General features: G+C 40.2%; 1 protein-coding gene across 2 annotated transcripts in view; it reads right to left on the reverse strand.

Moving 5' to 3' along the window:
- Window positions 1–7,893: 7,893 nt before the first annotated feature.
- Window positions 7,894–20,751, reverse strand: part of CERK (ceramide kinase) — a 45,752-nt gene continuing 32,894 nt past the window's right edge. The window contains exons 10-13 of one of the 2 annotated variants that reach the window (XM_076329055.1): window positions 18,474–18,544; window positions 13,831–14,030; window positions 11,565–11,773; window positions 7,894–10,646 (exon numbers count right to left, since the gene is read on the reverse strand). In XM_076329055.1, the coding sequence (XP_076185170.1) occupies window positions 10,547–10,646; window positions 11,565–11,773; window positions 13,831–14,030; window positions 18,474–18,544 (580 nt within the window). In that variant the 3' untranslated portion in view covers window positions 7,894–10,546. Of the gene's footprint in view, window positions 10,647–11,564; window positions 11,774–13,830; window positions 14,034–18,473; window positions 18,545–20,751 lie in introns of both variants that reach the window. The other variant, XM_076329046.1, reaches the window with a different exon arrangement.

Genomic DNA, 20,751 nt, shown 5'->3' on the forward strand with positions numbered 1-20,751 from the left:
TGTTTCAGATGTAAGTCTACATCTCAAAATCAAGCAGAAAAGTTCCAGAAGAGAAATAACAGAGAAGAGCTTGATAGCCCATGTGCTGGAGCAGTAGGCAGCCAGACCAAGGGAGTATCAAAGGTGGAGCAAAGGAGATCAGAGGAACAGAGAGACGTGTCATCAGGCCAGTACTACAGGTACCATACTTGAACTCCGGAAGGAACCAGTAAAAGAAAGCAATGGGAGTAGTAAGAGGTCAGGGTAGCCATGAGGAAGGGAGGAAGAGAAAAACTGGCAGTGCTGAGGGCATATGCCAGGGTACGCTGGCTAAGCAAGGGGAAACGCTGGAGGAGAAGAGGAGCACTCAGAAATGCTACTACAGCCATAAAAGGAGCAAATGGGGCTGAGCCCGAGAGCCAGGAACTGGCAGGGAGAGGAAAAGCAACACCCGATCTAGTCAGGTTTGCCCCAGCCTCCCATACGCCATGTGGCACTAACTGAAAATGATACATGATATGGTCTGTCCTTGCAGGCTATCAGCTTAGCAGATAAGGAAGCTTATCTTCTTTGTTTATGACATTCTTCCACTCTGGCTTAGGGCAGAGCACAGTGAACTCTCTAGTTCACTGAGAACTAGAACTACCTGAGACCTGGTGGAAACAAATATTTAAGCCACCTTTACTAGTGTGCCCAACACACTTGCTACACAGGCAAATTCTCCTGAGTTGAGAAAGTTGGTACCTGAATGAGAATCTAAGGGTCCCAGACGCTAAAATTTACAATTATATTTTTCCCCTATTTAACCTGTGTTTCCACCCTTTTTTAATGAAGACATTGTTCAAATCGTTCAGTTGTTTGGGACAAAAAACAACTGTGCAGCATCTATCACTGTTGATCACAGTGAATCCTGTAAAGAAAATTAAAAGTAGAAATTACCAGTCTGAAGTAACACGTAATGTGACCTGAAGCATGTTACTGCAGATCTCATCAATAGGGAACCATAGGAAATGGATTTGCCAGACTACCTTAAAAATGGATGCTGTATTCTGAAATGTAGAGTTATTTTCAAGAGAAATAATTTTCAGTAGAGGGAGCTGCAGGACCAAATCAGACTTAAAACACTGAATAGCAGTTACTGCAGTAAGGTAGATAAAAAAGCATTTACATTAACATGCAGAATTATTAAACAGTGTACCAGAGAGTTTATTATCATAAAATGATTTAAACTTTAGAACTCTCCACTGCAGCTGAGGATGTGGAGAAAACAAGTGACATGTATATAATTGCATGTAAAGGCATTGTTTGATGTTTTACTGAAAAACGGTCTTCTCTTTTCCTGGATTATAGGCACTGATTTGTGATACAAAGACTCCAAAACCAAAACAAAGCTATATTTCTTTCCTTTTTGAAAGTTAGTGGCAATATTTCCAGTATGGTAACTGTAGATGGCAGGTTGAGAGATTCAATCAACGTGCACATCAGAGAGCAATAGGCAGAGTTATCTGTGCTGTCTCCGTCCTGTTGTATTTGTATGCAAAATAATCTGCTTCTACCCAAAGGCAAATCTTGTGCGCGTGCAATTTTCTCTAGCTGTGTCATTTTCAAGGGTTATCCTTTAGACTCAACATGCACTGAGCCTTTTTTCTCTGGACACTGCTCTACCGCCATAGGCCCGTTAGCAACATTTGAAACACTGTCATTTACAGATGTTTAGCGTCGCTCAGCGCTAGGGAGCCTTCTCCCTGCTGACACCACTGCGTCGGCAGTGTCAGCCAAGACTGAAAAACAAGACCTTGACAGGTGCCTGAACAGAGGAAAATGAGGTTACAACAAAATATCCGATGTTATTTACAGGTCTCAGACTACATCCAAGAATGTGCCTGAGGTTTTTATTTAGAGTTGAGCATCTCCTCCAGCGGACCTGCATGAAGAAGCCTTGAAAATACAGCTTTGTCACAATTATTTCATCATGTCAAATTGCTCCCAAATACTCACAGTCACAAATGTGCTGTAACACTGGGGCAGCAGCAGTAGGGCTGCTCTTCAGTCACTCCTGATGGCTGCTTCACGGCAGTGGGCCCCTCCGTGACACATCCATGCCACCTGGCATGTGACACAAACCCAAAGGACAAGATTCTGCTCCTCTACCTGAACTCTTCTGTACCACATAGACCCCACTGCCCTGTATAAAAGGTCCCGATGCAGTAACCTCTGTGTCGATATTCTTCCTGCTCATTAGTAGGCTGTAACACGCTGGTACTCATGCGAGGAGGGAAGGGCAAAAGAGCAAACAGGAGGCTGGAGAGAGCTTTAGGTAGGAGAGCTACCACACTAGGTGCCCCAGTGCATCTCAGGAGCCATGCTGCCTTAGCCATTATTTAAACAAGGGAAGATAGCTAAGTTGCTGGAGGCCACCACTCATGAGATCAGGCTTGCTACGTCTTAGAGATCTGGGACTTTCATCAGGACCTTTCAACCTTCCTGGCACAACATAACCACCTACAAGTGGTTAATTTTTAGATCTTTGGCCAAGAGCTGCCATAAGATCTGGAGTGCCAGTGTACTTGTTTCCAGGCCCTCACCCTCAACTAAGTGAGTGGGCATTGCCTTCAGTGAGCTGGCTGTGCTCAGCCCCTGCAACTCTGTCGCGCAGCAGTTCACAGTCAGCAGGTCCGTTATAGACATCATTAACATGATCTCTGTCATCTCCTCTATTTTGTATAACCTGTTTTGTCGGCTCCCTCTTGGTTGTTGCTCCCAGTGTCACTTCTGCGTTCTGGAGGCAGAGCGTGACTTGTGTCAGAGCCGTCAATGAGACGCACATCCTAACCTAAGGTCCTTTGCGAGGCATACTCCACATCAGTGCTCCTGATGACTACAGGCCACTCCTGCTCATCAGTATTGGCTGCACAGCCATGGAGGATACCCACATCTTTCTCGTGGTACATACCAGGGTTTCCCAGCACATGTTTCAACATGTATGAGAGACAGCAACTGCACGGTCATCATCAACACCTCCTCTTCTGTTAAAATGTCTGTAGCCTTAGCTCAAAGATAATGGCAACCTCGTTTCCTGATGGATGTCTTCTGATTGCACCTTCACATGGTCCACAGCCTGTTGGTACTAAGACATCAGTCGATGTCAGTAGAAAGGGCCCTGCAGGGGTCATTGTGACCTGATGTGTTTCCCAGTCTTTATGAAGACAGCAGAGACGCATTCCCACCCGAGTGGCTTTAGGAAAAACATTAAAACCAGAGTAACTGTAGTTCCTTTCACCACTGCCTTGCACTAAGAGTATAGGGAGGCATTTTCAACTCCACAGGAAGCTCTGGCTGCCACCGCTGAGGGATGTATGCTGTGTTCTGGGACTGAAGGGAATTCAAATACAGCTATTTGTGCTTTTGAATGGATATAGCATTCATTTCCTTAGCCCCCACCCATGCCAAGTGGAGAAAGGAGTTCTGGTATCTCAGTAGCCTTTGTTGGAAGGTAGAAATCAGAAACCCTGCTAGAAATCAATACAAGCAGCAGTAGCCTCCCACTCTCCTTGCACATGTAATGTAAGATGCATTGTGTCAGGTTCCTTCAGTAAGGGACAGGGTGAATCAACAACCCTTTCATCACCTCCTTTTTCCTCTCTTTTAGCTCCAGTGAAAGAACTGAACACAGTCTACTTTGCTAATAAATTCCCACTGTGCTTCTTCACATCAGCGTTACAGGGCAGATTTATCCCAGACCAGTGAAATTTCCTCCAACAAATGAAGGCAGGGCAGACAGCAATGGCCTTCAGTCCCAAAAGCCGAGCAATTTACACAGGTGCAGTGCAACATTTTGTTGACTGGGAGGGTGAGTTTGGACTGCTGAGTCTGCACAGCTACAGATCTTTTGATATTCCTGCTCACCTCATCCCTCTTCTGCACTAGTCCATCCAGAGGAAGCATTACTGCCTGCTGTTCCCACCATAACAGCCTCAGGATGGACTCCTCTAAGCACAGACGGCAGCTGGCCTGTGCTTCCTCCCCACCTCACCTTCCTCCACCGAGTCGGTAAACTCTTTTATGCAGGAAAAAATACAAATTCTTCTGTTAGCTCAAAGCTTTGCCTATGCACAGAGAAGAACAAACAACACAATCTGCTGTTCTGGTGAGAGAATACGTCTGTGTTTACTCTTTCCTGATCCTGCTACCAATGCGTTGAGGATTTTCTGAAAGCCTTTACTAGGAAATTGCAACCACAGCAACACCTGGGTGCTCATGTTTTGCCTGTTTTCCCTAGAAAATTCCAGCATTATAAGGCAAAATGGAAATGGGAGGCTCCAACCACGTGAGAGCTACTTATTTTATTGGGTTGATTCTTCTTAGGCTAGGGGCAGGGCAGCATCTACCAGCAGTGTAACTCTCAGGGTAGTTATTTATCTGATAGGTATTGCTGGGGGGAGATACCTACTCTAAATGCATCCATCAGAGCTTCAGACAGCATCCTGTGAAAACATGATATCTAAGAACTAACAGTATCTGATTTGATTGAAGATTTTATGCAGATACTCATTCCCTTTTTTTGGAGCAACCCTGTCGATACCAGCTCTCTTTCTATAGAGTCCCTTCTTTGGTGGTAAACAGAAATCAGCTTCAAGCAGTTTTTCTTGATATCATTATGTGCTCGAATATAGCGGTTTTTTTCCTTCTCCGTCTGAATATTAATACCGTTAAGGCAAAGAACAGAAGACTGAGAGGGAACACAATAGCATAGGTAGGGAATTTCCCTGAAGGCAATGAGCTGCTCTCTGTGCCCGCTGAGAACAGAGCAAGCATGGTTAAATACAGCAAGGGAGATTCAGTTAACTGAGTAACCAAAGTTTTCTAACTATAAAAATCTTTAAGCAGTCTGTTCTGATGGCTAAACTGCTTTGTAGAATATACATCACTGAAAGCTCAGAAGAACAGGTTACACAAACATCTACCAGGAACGGCATAGGTATTTCTGTATGCAATCATTTTCTGCGGGAACTTTCCCTGACGTTACAAGGTCTATGGGGCAGACCCTTAGCTGGTGTGAGTTGCTATCCCACCACCTTAACCTCAGCTGCGCTGAAGTGCTAACCTAGGATTTCTTCTTGCTGCCCAATCTCCCCTTTCCTAAAACACAGCTGCTAAATATTAACATGAAGAATAAACATTTGGCAGATTAAATTGAACAGTCATTTCAAAATGCTGCTACAGTAAGCCGCTTTTACAATTCTCCTTTAACACCTCTTCCAGCGATGCTGCTATTTTGGTAAAGTTTGTGAGCTGAGATACAGAGCATGACCCGACATTGTTTTAGAAATACGTCTTCACAACAATGATAAAGCTTTTATTCTGTCTACCAGTTGTAAATAGTCAAACTTCTAGCAATCTACTCAAACCTTTAGGGCTAGCTTTACTGTGCAGTTAAAGTACATACGCCTGGGCAATGCTCTCCAGCAAAATAAATTGGGGGGAAAAAAAAAAATCTGTATTTTGTTTTCTTATTTCTTCTTTTTAAAATTTGTTTTGCAGTTATTCTCTTTCGTCCTTTCCAGAATTTGGTCTCCATGGATTTCTTAATTTGCATCACTTCTGTTATTCTTTCAGTATTTTTCCCCTTCTATTTTTTCCTGTTCTACACTATTGAAGTCTTTGCTACATGCAAAAAAAAAAAAAAAAAAAGAAAAAAACCTATTCATTTTATTTATGGCTGGAGGATTCCTATGAAATAAGGCACAAAACGGCACTTTAGGTGAAATAGCTACCAACAAGAGCAAGTCACCCTTTCAGACATTTAAGAGTCTTAAAGGAGCAAGCATCTTTTGAAGACAACCTCTTGTTGCCAATTTTGGTAGGTACATATTAGGAATAATTTCTGAACAGTAGGAAATGGAATAAAAAAAATTGTTAATCCTCTCATTGCAGAGGATTTGAAAGGCATGACTAATTGCAGAATGAATGCCCGACCCCCTTCTAATTAATGGGACTAGTGACACATTAATTAAGAACATGCATAAGCCTTTGCAAGATGTACATCATGTGCATGTCAGTGGGTAACAGAAGTCTGGGGAGACTGTCGCTTCATTCTGAACAGAATTCATTTACCGCAACTTAAACACCAGTTAGAATCTACTAAATGTACTTAACTCTCTTACTGAAAATTTGAAATAAGAGCAATGTGACCAATGAGAATAAAAATGATTAATTCCTATTGCTCATTTACTTCATAGGGATTAAGGCAGGAGTTCCAGGGAAATAATACTTGAATTGCAAGACAGAGGTGTTCAGAGAAATTTCTGATTCTACATATTATCTTCTCGTTCATGCCATAAGACATCCCTGCAAATACTGCCTTGTTGCATAACTGCATGTGGTGGGTTGACCATGGCTGCCAGTCAGATGCCCACCCAACTGCTCTGTCCCTCTCCCTCCTCAGCAGGACAGGGTGAGAAAATACGATGAAAAGCTCATGGGTTGAGATAAGGACAGGGAGATCACTCAGCAGTTGCAGTCAGGGGCAAAACAGACTCGACTTGGGGAAGATTGATTTAATTTATTGCCAGTGAATAACAGAGTAAGATAGTCAGAAATAAAACCACAACTAAACCCACCTTCTCCCCTCCTCCCTCCCCACCTTCTTCCCAGGCCCAACTTCACTCCTGACTCTTCTACCTCCTCCCCCCACCTTGAGCAGCACAGGGGGATGGGAAATAGGGGTTGTGGTCAGTTCATAACACTTCATCTCTCCTGCTCCTTCCTTCTTCATGAAGTTCTCCCACTTGGGTCTCCCATGGGCCACAGTTCCTGCCAGAAAACCTGCTCATGCATGTGCTCGTCTCCACATCTGCAGCTCCTGCCAGGAGCCTGCTCCAGCATGAGCTTCCCACGGGGTCACAGCCTCCTTCGGGCACATCCACCTGCTCTGGCGGGGGGTCCTCCACAGGCTGCAGGTGGATATCTGCTCCACCGTTAACCTCCATGGGCTGCAGGGGGACAGCCTGCCTCACCATGGTCTTCACCACGGGCTGCAGGGGAATCTCTGCTCTGGCACCTGGAGCACCTCCTCCCCCTCCTTCTCCACTGACCTTGGTGTCTGCAGGGATGTTTCTTTATTTTCCCTTCACTCCTTTCACAGCTGCTGTGCAGCATTTTTTACCCTTTCTTAAATATGCGATCACAGAATTGCTACCAACGTTGCCGATCAGCTCAGCCTTGGCCAGTGGCAGGTCCATCTTGGAGCCGGCTGGAACTGACTCGGTCCAACATGGGGGCAGATGCTGGTGTCTCTTCACGGAAGCCACCCATGCAGCCCCCCCCGCTACCAAAACCTTGCCACGTAAACCCAACACACTTCAAAAGCAGAAGTGTCTACAGTGCTGAAAAGCATGTTCTCCTGGGGCTATTGTTCATCTACAACGAACGTGTTTTATTTCTTACTAGAGTATGTACTGCATCTGTAATGATTATTGCAATGAAATTCTAAAAAAACCCATCTATTTACTATATACTGTTTATAGTATAATACATATTTCACACTTCTTAGAACAGTAGTTTTCTTTCACTTTTTGTAGTTTAGATTTTTCCATAATAAATAACTCTAAATACTTGCATTATAACTAAGTTACTTCTCCCCCCTTCAATCTTTAGTTTACCTTAGTGGAGTTGCTTGGTTTTAGTGTAAGTCCAGCTTCACTAGTCGCTTTCCTTCACCCTCAGTGTTTGTCCACGCTCCCACTTGCTACAAAGCTGTGGTCAACCCAAATGGAAGCTTATGAATTACTTCTCCATCTGGATTAATCTGCCCACATTGGTTACACTGAGCACACTACTGTCAGATTTCTACCGAACAAAGGTAGATATTTTTTCAAATCAAGTTGTGAAAAGAAGAAAACCACTGTATTGCTGTATGACGTAATTTTATTTTTTCAATGAAATGCCCTAGCATCATAAAACAGAACACATTTTCTCATCTTGAAGCCAGCAAGATTGGGAAAAAAAAAGAAAAATCGAACTTGGTTTTCCTATACATAATTTCCATACTGAGACTACATTCAGAGAAAAAAAAAACCTAGAATTAAAATGTAAGCAGACATTACTTATGCAGCTCTCTTCTTAAAAATAAACTGGACATGTCATACAACTCACATATGGTGCTTTGCGAGTATAAGCTACAAATAGAATTATTCAATTGCAACTATGCAGCTTTTCTATTACCTAAGACCTTTTCATCTTATTATATTGCAACACCTTTATTATTTCCTTCACACTTCATTACCATACTACAGAACGATCTTTTCTCCTTTTCTGGTGGCTTGTTTCTCAGAAAGGGGACCTTCACTGTGGCTTTCTTTGGAAACACCAAGCACTCGGTTTCAGATATTAAAAATATTCAAAGCATTTCAATATACAATCACGACTAGATTAAGCCTCCATTTTTCAAGTCAGGGTCTCATGACTTGCTAGTAAACTAATGGAAAGAGCTGGTTAGTATTTACTCCTGTTCTCATTTATGAGAATGTGATCCGGATAGCTGTAATGCCTCTTAAATGCCCTCATCTGTTGGTGAGCTGAGTGTGCACCATCATTTCCTGCACAAGAATTACAGTAACCTGAAGTTTGGATTCTCTCAATATTCATGGATAAACCAAAATAACTGTAGAACTTTTTAAATAAACAACACTTTCAAAAAATATTTGCATTTGTAGAACTGCATAATGTCACTTTCAATGAGGTTCTTAGGTCAAAAGTACTATTTCACTTAAACATGGCTTTAAAAATACAGTATACATAACACTTATGTTACAAATGTCTGAAAAACATTGGATCAATTAACATTTCAACTCATTGCATTAATAAGGAAAGTAAACAGCAGTACTTTTGGAAAAGTATTCAAGTATTTCCCTGAAATACTACATAATGAAAAACAGATCCTAAACTTTGTATGACTATACTTTAAGCAAATATCATTTGCAAGTGCTTTTTGTCATATAGAGCAGTATGAACAATACTTTGTAGCAGAGATATAGCACACCATTTTGATATTACACAGAACTGGAATGTAAATAATTTCAATAGAAAGAAATATCAGCCATTTATAACAATTTTCAAGTGCTTCAGTAATAAACTGACCAATCACCATGGCTTACACAGAGCAAATACGAGAGACATAAAACTAATACAAGCTGAACAACAGACATGACAATAAATATACATGAACAAAGAATCTTAGCTGTTCAGACACACAAAAAAACCCCTCAGATGCAATGAGTTTTAAAGAGAACTACACACTTCAGAAAAGATAGAAGAGATCAGGGGCTAACTTCTGATCCTCAAACAGGAATAAATATGTACGAGAAAAGCAAAATTTAGCCCCAAGCCTACACACAAAACGTGTGTGTCCCAATACACAAATCCATACACAATTTAAATAATCACTCCATAGCTAAACATGATAGTCTAATGTTTTTTGCTATAAAAACAAATCAGCACAGTGAATTCATGATTTATCAGATGCCAGTTTCTTCCCTTGACTTCACAAAATGAATTATTTTGTTTCATATTTAAATAAACATTATTTTTAAAACTTTCAATCAACAAATCATATTTTTAAACTTAACATTCCAACATCTTATTTTGCAAAGACATTTTAACGTATGTAGTAGAATCTCCAAAGAATTGTGTACTGAAGAGGGAAGCTTTTCATATGTTAATTTTAGATATTTTACAAAATTTAAAACTTGCTGGTGTTTCAGAAGATATTTATATTTTCCTTTGCCTGTGCCTTCCTGATATGATAAGTATCCCTGCGAGTTGCTTGCAAGACATTTCAGTTGCTGTGTGTGGTATTTGATATCATCCAAACAGTCACAAACCCCTTTATAATCCCAAAAAACATCATGCAAGAAAGCCTTTATAAATAGAATATATAGGATGAAGTATGATCTGTGTACAGATGTGCTTTTATTTTTCAAAGTATTTCTACACTCTTATTGTTATTACTTAAAGCCAGGAATGTGTGTTTGAATTGCATTGATAAGTTGCAAGTTATAGTCAGAATTACAAAATGAAAGATTTTACTAAAAAAAAAAAAAAAAGATGAGAATGACAACACTGTTGTCCAGCATTTAAGCCACATGCAACTACGTAACACTCCCAGCAGAAAACATCTTCTCAGACACTGAAAATATGTTGCCTTGATATCCTGGTTTGATGACAATGGAAAGCCCAATGGTTTATAACATTTAGATATTATTGCAACACAACTGCTAAATTAGCTCTCTGGAAAAGCAGAGAATTTATCAGTCATCATGAATACATATATATAACGCCAATCCCCTCTTTTCTAACATAACTTAGATTACATTGCTCCAAGATATATTTTAATGACTACAGTGTTTTTAAAAAAATGACACAACGCAGTAAGATGTCTAAAATTATACTGAAGCCATCAAAAAAAAAAATCTAAAATTTTAAAATACTTGTCAATTTGACTAAAATGCATATTTACTCAATTTCCTTGAGCTTTTATTTTTTCTTCTCCCCATTGGAGGAACAATGTCTATAGTAATTGTTCAACGCTACTCTGGCTGTAGGCAGCTTCGTCTTTACAGTTTTCCTCGATTCCCCTTGCAAATAGTTTCATTAACTGGCAGTGAACCCTGAAAAATATGGAAATTGATTAGTAAGAAATAAATGAGTACTTCATATTTAATTCTAATAAACCATGAATTTCAAGCAGTTGGACAAAGTTTCTTGCTCCAGATTACAGAAACTGCACTCTCATTCTTGATACAACCCTCCCCTGCAAAGAAGTATCCATCACTCCTGTTACTCCTCTTTTCCACACAAAAAGTTCTATGGGGCACTTAGATGAGCTGATCCTATACAATATTTATAAAAATCACTTTGGACTGCTAAGTGATTATGTTTTAATGGAACACACTTGCATGTAAATATTTTGTATTGTGTTTTTGGTTCCCTTTGTTCTAAAAAGAACAAAAACAATCAACCAAAAAAAACCCAAACAAAAAAGAAAAAAGCCCTTCAAATTTCACAAACCTCTATTCCCTTCTAATTTGATTATTTGCACAACTGCAAACTTCTTTATGCATATGCCAAGGCTGGAGATAAGACTCTGCTGTGTGTCAAAAAATACAAAGTATGGGACATACTCAGTATTTATGTAAGACAAAGATGCTTACTTAAGCTTAAATTTAACAGGAAAAGCTATTGCTCAGAGTAATGAGGTACTCCACTCATTTAAAAAAGAATCCTCCCAACACCACCTTCACTTTCAGCACTTCAAGCACGTAACATCAGTACCTAAGAAGTAAGTAGGACTTCAAAGGTAGGGCCATCCATCTATCTCAGTCAGAGTGACCATTTACAATATACATGGCTGGAGTATTCTCTGGAAAGGACTCAAAAAAGTAACAAAAAAAATTAAGTTTATTATCAGAAGACTCAAATTTGCTATACGCAGGCACCTTTTTGGTATGTTTTTATGAGCATCTTTAAAAATCAGTGAAAAGGCTTAATGTGTTTTCTGGTACGTGGAGAGAAAAATTGATGCTTACCTCACTTCAATTGTTGAACTGTCCAGAGTTTCTCCATCACAATTCCAGGTGCTATTAGCAGTATTACAGCAACAGGCTGGATGATCTCTGCAGAACTGGCCAAAGCGTTTCTTTCCTGTGTCCGTGACATTGCTTTCGTTGTCTTCTGAAAGCTTCGATGTAAATTGAAAACTCTTCACCCGATAAACATCTACAAATGAGAAGTCAAACTACAAAGAAAAAAATAAATCAAACCAGGCAATTAAAATTAGTTAAATACATTTGATGTGTAAAGCAACTCAGCATGCAGTATTTTGCATTCAAGAAAGTCTGTCCACTCCAGTTTTCTAGAGAAGCTTACCTGAGGCATAGAGTGATTTTTGTCAGAAACAATAAAGCAAAAATGAAACCTTACTTTTCAATGGTCTTCTTCAAGCAGCTGCAGGATTGCCACTTTATAGATAATCAGGAAACAGGTTCTGAGATTATGAGTAAATGGGGTATAAAAACTATTAAAAAAAACCCTATAAAAACTATTATAACATGGAATCAAAGTCAAAAAGGTTTGGATCGGATCTTTGTACCATCCTCAGGACCTGTTCAACTACAGTCCTTAAGACACATGGGCTTTTCTGAAAAGCCTTCTGCTTCTGCATTTGGAACAATGCCCTGAAGGTGAGAATTCCATGGCAGTGTGATCGAATCACAGAGCTGGGTGTATACGAAAGTAAGAATAGAGGGCAGTATTATCACATTCCAACAAAATAAAAATAATTTTAACTAGTTAATTCAGCTAGAAAACATAGGACAATTAAGAGATTGCTCTTATAACAGAGGGTGGAGATTTACACCGCAATATTGTACAAATGCTTTAAAACAGGCTTTGTAAATTAAAGGAACATCAAATTAGAGGGTGCCCCCACCTGCCCTGAAAGCAACTTAACTGATATGGACTTAAAACATTTAGCAAGCTGTAATAAATACAGACACGTCATTTAGCAAAGCCAATGGAGTATGCCTGTATGCGTCTATGGGAGGGGGGTGGCAAGGAAGCAAAAGTGAATAAAGAAACAGTTTACCCATAAACTAGTCTGTATTAATGTACAGTCACCTTGTTCTTCTTTTTTCTTTTCACATTTTAAGTTTTCAAACTTAAGTTTTCCCACTATTATGGTAGACACTAACCTGGGATGAGGACATATGTACAACCCTGCATTTTATCTACACTGCAAAACCAACACATCCCAGAGAGAAACAGTGGGGAAGCACTGGAAGGGGAACGACCACAGTGGCAATCACAAAAAGCATCAGAGTTGAAGGGACATCCTAGGTCTTAAGTTCCCTTGGCTTTTAACCATAAACAAACTGTGAAGCTGCCAAATTCCACACTTGGAAGCAGTGGCTCATGGATACAACGAGCCTCACTAAGCAGTGTTGCTAGTCTGAACAGCTTAGTTGCAAAAACTCGTATCCACGGCTGCAGAGCCACCCATGAGTGCTCTCACATCTCAAGTCTAAGCAGAATATAGTCTCTTGATAAATGTTGAAGCCAGTTTGAAAGGTAGACAGGGAAGGCTTCAAATAATCAAAAATATCAAGGGAACAGTGAGAGTGAGTGGGAAGGAGTGAAGGGAAGAAGAGGAGACTGAGAATAGCAGGAAGGAGTTACAGACACACACACACAATGTCTCAGGGAATGGTAATGAGGAAATACAGGAAAGAGAATCTATACTAATTCTTCTACAGAGGAGGAAGAATAGCATCATAAACAAGTGAGATTTATTATTGTTTTTATAACCAGATGACGTTAGTCCATTGTTCGGATAATTTCCAGAACATGTTAATAATATCAGGTTGTAACAAATATTAAGTGTAGGTATTCACAACCATAGCTCTGGTTTCAACAGATATTACAATCCAAAAAAGATATTTACAACTTCTACCTCAGCTACGTTATACTGCTGTGAGCAGTTTTTCATGACAAATACATGAGGGCACAGTTGTGGTAAAATCACTTTAAATATTGTCCAAACAGCAAATACATGGAATAATGTTATGAAACAGAATTCAATTAGCAAAAGTGGAATTTTGTTAGAATGCTATGGCCAAAGACTTGACCTAGCTAAAATGATTTTTTTTTTTTTTAAGATGGTACACATGCTGAGATTATGTCACCCAAAATGCATAAACTTTTTTTTTTTTTAATGCTTTGTAGATGTTCTTTTTGTCATATATCGATATTTACAACTTTGACTCTGGAGAATTCATTGTCAAAGGGAATACACACCTGATCATCTTGGTTTGTATGTCTGACAAGATACCGTAGAAAATCAAATCTGGAGCATTTACGAACTAGAATGAGGTCAGCTGAACCATCTGCCAAATGAGCTGCTGGTGAAAGACCTTTTGGACTTCGTGGACAGGCACAGCTCATATTTACTGCATTGATGGCTAGAAATTTCCCTTTAATAACCTTCCATTCTTCTTCTTCTGAAACACATCAACAAAGGCATGGAGATAGGTTATTATTTGATCTACTCACAAGAACACTAAAAAGCAATCATTCTTGGCAACTCAGAAGTTTTTACTGGGCATATTCATGCATTGTCAATACATATCTAAAATAAACTGCATTAAAAAATAATCTATTTTTCATATACTAACAGAGAAAGTTGCTTTCTCCCTTCACAGACTGTGATTATCTACTAAAACTGCTCACCATTTCTGACATATGCATGTCAAATTCAGGATCAATGTTATTTGGGTAAACCCACAAAGTCTTAGGCAGGGACAAGACAGAGGCAAGCTACAACTCTGGTAGTGTGAGAGTTCAGGGGGATTTTTGACTTTAAAATTTTATTCTTGCTCTTCAACACATTAATCCTAAATAAACTGATGCAAAGACAGTGGTTTAGTATTTGGTTTCTAAATCAATATTCCTCTTCTGCCTCAATGCAACAAATTATATTTAAAAAAAAAGACAAAAAAAGAAGAGATGACTCGGGGTTCAGCAACGACCAGCAGGCAGTAGATCAGGAGTCTGTTTCTACCCCAACCCACTCCCCAAATGTCTGAAGATTAATACTATTAACAGAGTTGAACTTTCCTGTGTGTGAGTCTTCAGATATTTCTGGGAAACAATACAAAAGTCTGTTTTCAACAACGTGAAACCGTTCTGTTAGAGATTAGACCTAGACTGAGCTTAAGCGTGTGATGGCATCAATACTATCAAGAGGCAGAGAAATTTTCCGAAACAGAGAAACACTGGCAGGCACTGCACAGAGTTGTCATCTAACCTGTATTTTCTTGAATATGGATAAAAATAGATAAAAAAATGCCTTTGCATTTTTAGATTACACATAATCACCTTCCTCACTACAATAAAAAAACCGCCATAAGGCAGCCATAACACTCCTTTTCTCCTCCCAATGTAAGTGGACTCAGATATTTCAAATGAACTCCACAGAAGTAATGATTGCAGAATAATCTATGGAGATACACGTGGTTCTAAGACTGCAGTTCAGGAGTGAAGTGCCACTGTTGATGAAGGGGGTAAAATTAAGGAATGAACAAAAAATGATAAAAAGTTTGTTTATATAAGCTTGTTAAAGTTTGATCATCAAACCACAGCAAGGGAGAGGTTTTGAGGCATATTTACTGGTACAGACTTAGAAATCTAACACTATTCAGTTCCCCACACTTGGGTTAACTTATAGTTATTTTCAAGGTGCTTCTCTGATAGGACTATAGATGACATTTATGCTATATATTTCATGTCCTGAAATTCTGGTATTCTTTACTGTCTTAGTTTTAGGAACTTCACATTTACTTTAGAGAATCATCATTACAATCATCTAGGTAATTTTGGACCTAAGGTCTATGACGCATTCATTTTGAATTGCCCTCTTCCAAGCTTTATACATCAGAAAAAGAAGAAAAAAATAGGAAAAAAAGTTTGGAAAGTATTCTGTAGTTATTCTTTGCTCTTTGAACTTTTCTCGCTTCCTTGAATTTTTATTCATTGCAGCTTCTTACTATCCACTCTTTAGTAACAGAACCAAGAAAAACAGAATTCCAGGAAAAACAGGAGTAGGATTATAATGTGACAAAAGACTTAAATGAAACTAAAAACTTTATTCTTTTTCCATCTAGACTGTCCTCTCTATCTCCTGATAAACAAATCAGTAATAACAAGAAAAAATGCAGCTCTTGAATTCAACATTTTTGCATCATTTGCCAGAGTGGTTTTACTATTGCTTGCTTTACTGCTGATCTTTTTATGTTGCTTTCAAACAGGACATCAGAGAAAGAAATAATTTAAATCAGATTCAAAATGTGTATCTTAAGAGAGATGAGAAAGACTTAAATGTCAAACTACAGTTCAGGCTGCAGGCAAATGATGAGGCCCTGCTCTGAGATGAAGGTAACTGAACAGAACATAAGACACTAGTGGAACTGGAAACATCCATGTCCAGAACTATACCAGTGCTTATTTACAAGAAAACCAGGCATTTTCTGATATACAAAGTGAAAGTGACACCCTTTACTGATAAATGCTTTTGTTGTTTATCTGAGCAGCATTAATAATTCAGTCCATAGCGTGCCTAGGTATGTGTTAACTTTTGAAGTATGCTCACCTGTAATAAATAAATCTCAAATTACTTAAGGTAGAATGCTTATATATGTTGCTGTAATAGATTGTTTTCACCTGGTGGAAAAGTACCTTTCAGTATAAATTTCAGCATGTCACTCAAAAAAGCTTCACTGTTCAAGTAAGAACAAAGTCAGGATATTTATCACATTTTAAATGACCAACTGTTTTCATAACCGTTCTGCAGGACGCATCACAGTAACAGCACAAATTATTCGCCCAAAATATCTTCCATACAACAGAGAAATCATAAGCAGCTAGAGCATAAACAGCACTCATTTCAGCTGTCTATTGTGTATATATACACTGCAAGTTGCTGAAATCAGCATAAAGTACCAACACTAAAAGTTTACTCAGCACATGCACATAGACTTCTGCACAATACAAAGAAATATGTTCAGTGACAGTCAATGCAAGCATCCTTCTAAACTTATCTGAATTGTACACAAACCAAGTAGGCACAATGAAGGAGTCACAGCCAATACACTCTGCTGAGTAAAAAGCTTATCTGAGGTGGTGATTTAACATCCTTTTTATTGCAAATCAAGAGTAGCCGATTGTTATTGTTTGCTTACCAATACTGCATGGAGAAGAGACTGGACCGCAAAGAAAGCCAGCTACCAGAAGTAAAATGTATTTAAGTAAATAATATCCTACATAATCAGCTGCTTAATGTCTTGTGCAATGCTGGCTAAAGCAGTCTTGATTGCTCATTAACCTGTAGCTTGCTTCTGCCTTTGCTCCTTTGCTGGATCAAAGCTAACAAAATGGCAGATTTAAAAAAACAAACAAACAAAACGAAAACCCCACCCAAACACACAAAAAACCCAAAACAAAAAATACCAAGCAAAAAAACCCCCACAAACGAATGAAAAAAAAAGGTTGGCAATTTCTAGCTACAGTTATTTCTCAAAAAGACAGATTTTTTTTCTTACCAAAAAAACTACTATCAGATTTAGCTCCTAAGAAAATATTATGTAAAGCAATTTCTTTAGCTGATTCTGTACATAAATTAAAACAACTCAAGAAATACTCCAGTCTGGCCATCTGTTGACTATATCAAAGATCTGAAAGCAGTAGCTGGGATGAAAGCACTATAGAGAAGTATGTGTAACAGGAATTCAAGTTGGCGCAGAAATCTATATACAGTCTATATACATGTATATATATACACATTGTATATATACAGTCTATATACATGTGATTGTGCTACCAATGAATTTCTATAGTATGATGATACTCTTTTTGCTAATAAATGGCTAGAACCTGGCACAGATACAGTGCAAAATAGCTGGGATTATAAAATAATCTAGGTCATAAGGACCAATGTTTGTGTCAAGAAAATTGTGGGTTTATGCACTGGGCTTTACAAAGGACACAAAAGGAAAAAAAAAAGAGAGAGTAAAAGCAGAAGCAAGCACCTGTGGGAAGGCTGCCTGCTGTTTAAGAGGGATTTATCCAAGACAACTAACTGAGACCAGAGATGAAACTTGGCCAACTGAACCTGCGTATCTTACTCCAGCAAGACCACAAGTCTATCCAATATCAGTGCTTCTTCCCATTAGGACATAGTAGTTAGACATAAAGAGATACAGCTAGGAGGATGACTGCACAGAATCCAGTATATTAACAGTTGTTTTAACAAAAGGAAGGAAAAGTTCTGCCCATAAAAAAAAAATCCATGGAAGTGTGCACAGGGGTTGGAATGGGGGGAAAAAAGAGAATAAGGATAGCATAACTAGAGAAATCTCATTTATCATTTATACTGAGTATTGGTGGGGTATTGTACAGAAACACTTAAGTCCACTAGATCGGTTATTAGCTGTCCAAGTTCACTACCTTGTATTTATTTAATGAACGGCTTTACATAGTGTGACTTTTGTGCTAACAAACACAAATTTTTAATCCTGATCTATTCTAAAAGTTCTTAGTGACCTGCTTCCTTCTATACTACCTCACAGTTTATCAGTTAACTCCTTCTCACAAAAAGAACACAGAGTCCTAGCTCACAGAATGTATCTTTCTTAAAGAAAAGAAAGCCAACACATTGAAATATACAAGTAATTAGTATATTTTTATCAGAATTTTCTGAGGTTTGGGTGAAGGAGACACCTTACGTATTTTTCACATATTTACATGTATTTTCCTTAAACTTCAAGAAACAATGGATTATCTAGTAACTCACATATTTAAAAAAAACCCACACACTTGAACTGATATATTCTGAAAAAGAATATTTTGTATAATACTACACCATCTTACTTTTTATGACAAATTACCTTCATGTTTTAATCCACATTCCTTGTGCTGTTCTGCCAGCTGTTGCTCGCTTTTCTTGCAAATGTAACATCTGAAAACAAAAATACCATTCAGTTCCTGTAAACAAAACTATTACTCAGCTTAACTTTTTTGCTTTACCCAATCATTACAGGACCTTCCCCCATCACAAGATGCAGCATGGCACTGACAACCCTGATGCGGCACGAATCATGATAGCCCTGCAGGCAGTACAGGTATTTAAGTACAGTTCTGAAGATTACTGATGTCAGAAATAACAGCATTACACAGACATAAGATCACATAGGTTGGAAGGGACCTCCGATGTGGTCTGAACCTCTGCTCAAAGCAGGTAGAATCATAAAATCATTAAGGTTGGAAAAGACCTCTAAGATCGAGTCTAACCGTCAACCCAACACCACCATGCCCACTAAACCATGTCCCTAAGCGCCTCATCTACACGTCTTTTAAATACCTCCAGGGATGGGGACTCCACCACTTCCCTGGGAAGCCTCTTCCAATGTTTAACCACTCTTTCAGTAAAGAAATTTTTCCTCACGTCCAATCTAAACCTCCCCTGGCGCAACTTGAGGCCATTTCCTCTCGTCCTATCGCTTGTTACTTGGGAGAAGAGACCGACACCCACCTCACTACAACCTCCTTTCAGGGAGTTGTAGAGAGCGATGAGGTCTCCCCTCAGCCTCCTCTTCTCCAGGCTAAACAACCCCAGTTCCCTCAGCCGCTCCTCATAAGACTTGTGCTCCAGACCCCTCACCAGCCTCGTTGCCCTTCTCTGGACACGCTCCAGCACCTCAACGTCCTTCTTGTAGTGAGGGGCCCAAAACTGAACACAGGATTCGAGGTGCGGCCTCACCAGTGCCGAGTACAGGGGCACGATCACTTCCCTACTCCTGCTGGCCACACTATTTCTGATACAGGCCAGGATGCCATTGGCCTTCTTGGCCACCTGGGCACACTGCCGGCTCATGTTCAGCCGGCTGTCAACCAGCACCCCCAGGTCCTTTTCCGACAGGCAGCTGTCCAGCCACTCTTCCCCAAGCCTGTAGCGCTGCATGGGGTTGTTGTGACCCAAGTGCAGGACCCGCACTTGGCCTTGTTGAATCTCATACAGTTGGCCTGGGCCCATCGATCCAGCCTGTCCAGGTCCCTCTGCAGAGCCTTCCTACCCTCGAGCAGATCAACACTCCCACCCAACTTGGTGTCGTCTGCAAACTTACTGAGGGTGCACTCAATCCCCTCATCCAGATCATCGATAAAGATACTGAACAAGTATCTTTACTTGACCGGCCGCCAACTGGATGTAACTCCATTCACCACAACTCTCTGGGCCTGGCCATCCAGCCAGTTTTTGACCCAGCACAGAGTACACCTGTCTAAGCCATGAGCCACCAGCTTCTCGAGGAGAATGCTGTGGGAGACGGTGTCAAAGGCCTTACTGAAGTCCAGGTAGACCACATCCACAGCCTTTCCCTCATCCACTAGGCGGGTCACCTGGTCATAGAAGGAGATCAGGTTGGTCAAGCAGGACCTGCCTCTCATGAACCCGTGCTGGCTGGGCCTGATCCCCTGGTTGTCCCGCTCATGCCTTGTGAGCGCCCTCAAGATGAACTGCTCCAGAATCTTCCCCGGCACCGAGGTCAGGCTGACAGGCCTGTAGTTCCCTGGATCCTCCTTCTGGCCCTTCTTGTAGATGGGCATCACATTGGCAAGCCTCCAGTCGCCCGGGACCTCCCCTGTTAACCAGGACTGCTGATAAATGATGGAGAGTGGCTCGGCGAGCTCCTCTGCCAGCTCCCTCAGCACTCTCAGGGGGATCCCATCTGGCCCCATAGACTTGTGAGCGTCCAGGTGGCATAGCAGGTCGTTGACGGCTTCCTCTTGGATTATGGGGGTTCATCCTGCTCGCCATCCCTGTCTTCCAGCTCAGGGGGCTGAGTACCCTGAGGATAACTGGTCTGCCTATTAAAGACTGAGGCAAAGAAGGCATTGAGTACCTCAGCCTTTTCCTCATCCTCGGTGACAATGTTCCCCCCCGCATCCAATAAGGGATGGAGATTCTCCTTGGCTCTCTTCTTGTCATCAGTATATTTGTAAAAACATTTTTTGTTGTCTCTAACGACAGCAGCCAGATTGTGTTCTAGCTGGGCTTTTGCCTTTCTCATTTCCTCTCTGCACGACCTAATGAGATCCCTGTACTCTTCCTGAGTTGCCTGCCCCTTCTTCCACAAGCGGTAAACTCTCCTTTTTTTCCTGAGTCCC

This window comes from Aptenodytes patagonicus, chromosome 1 (genome assembly GCF_965638725.1).
Source record: "Aptenodytes patagonicus chromosome 1, bAptPat1.pri.cur, whole genome shotgun sequence".
Taxonomy (NCBI): Eukaryota; Metazoa; Chordata; class Aves; order Sphenisciformes; family Spheniscidae; genus Aptenodytes; species Aptenodytes patagonicus.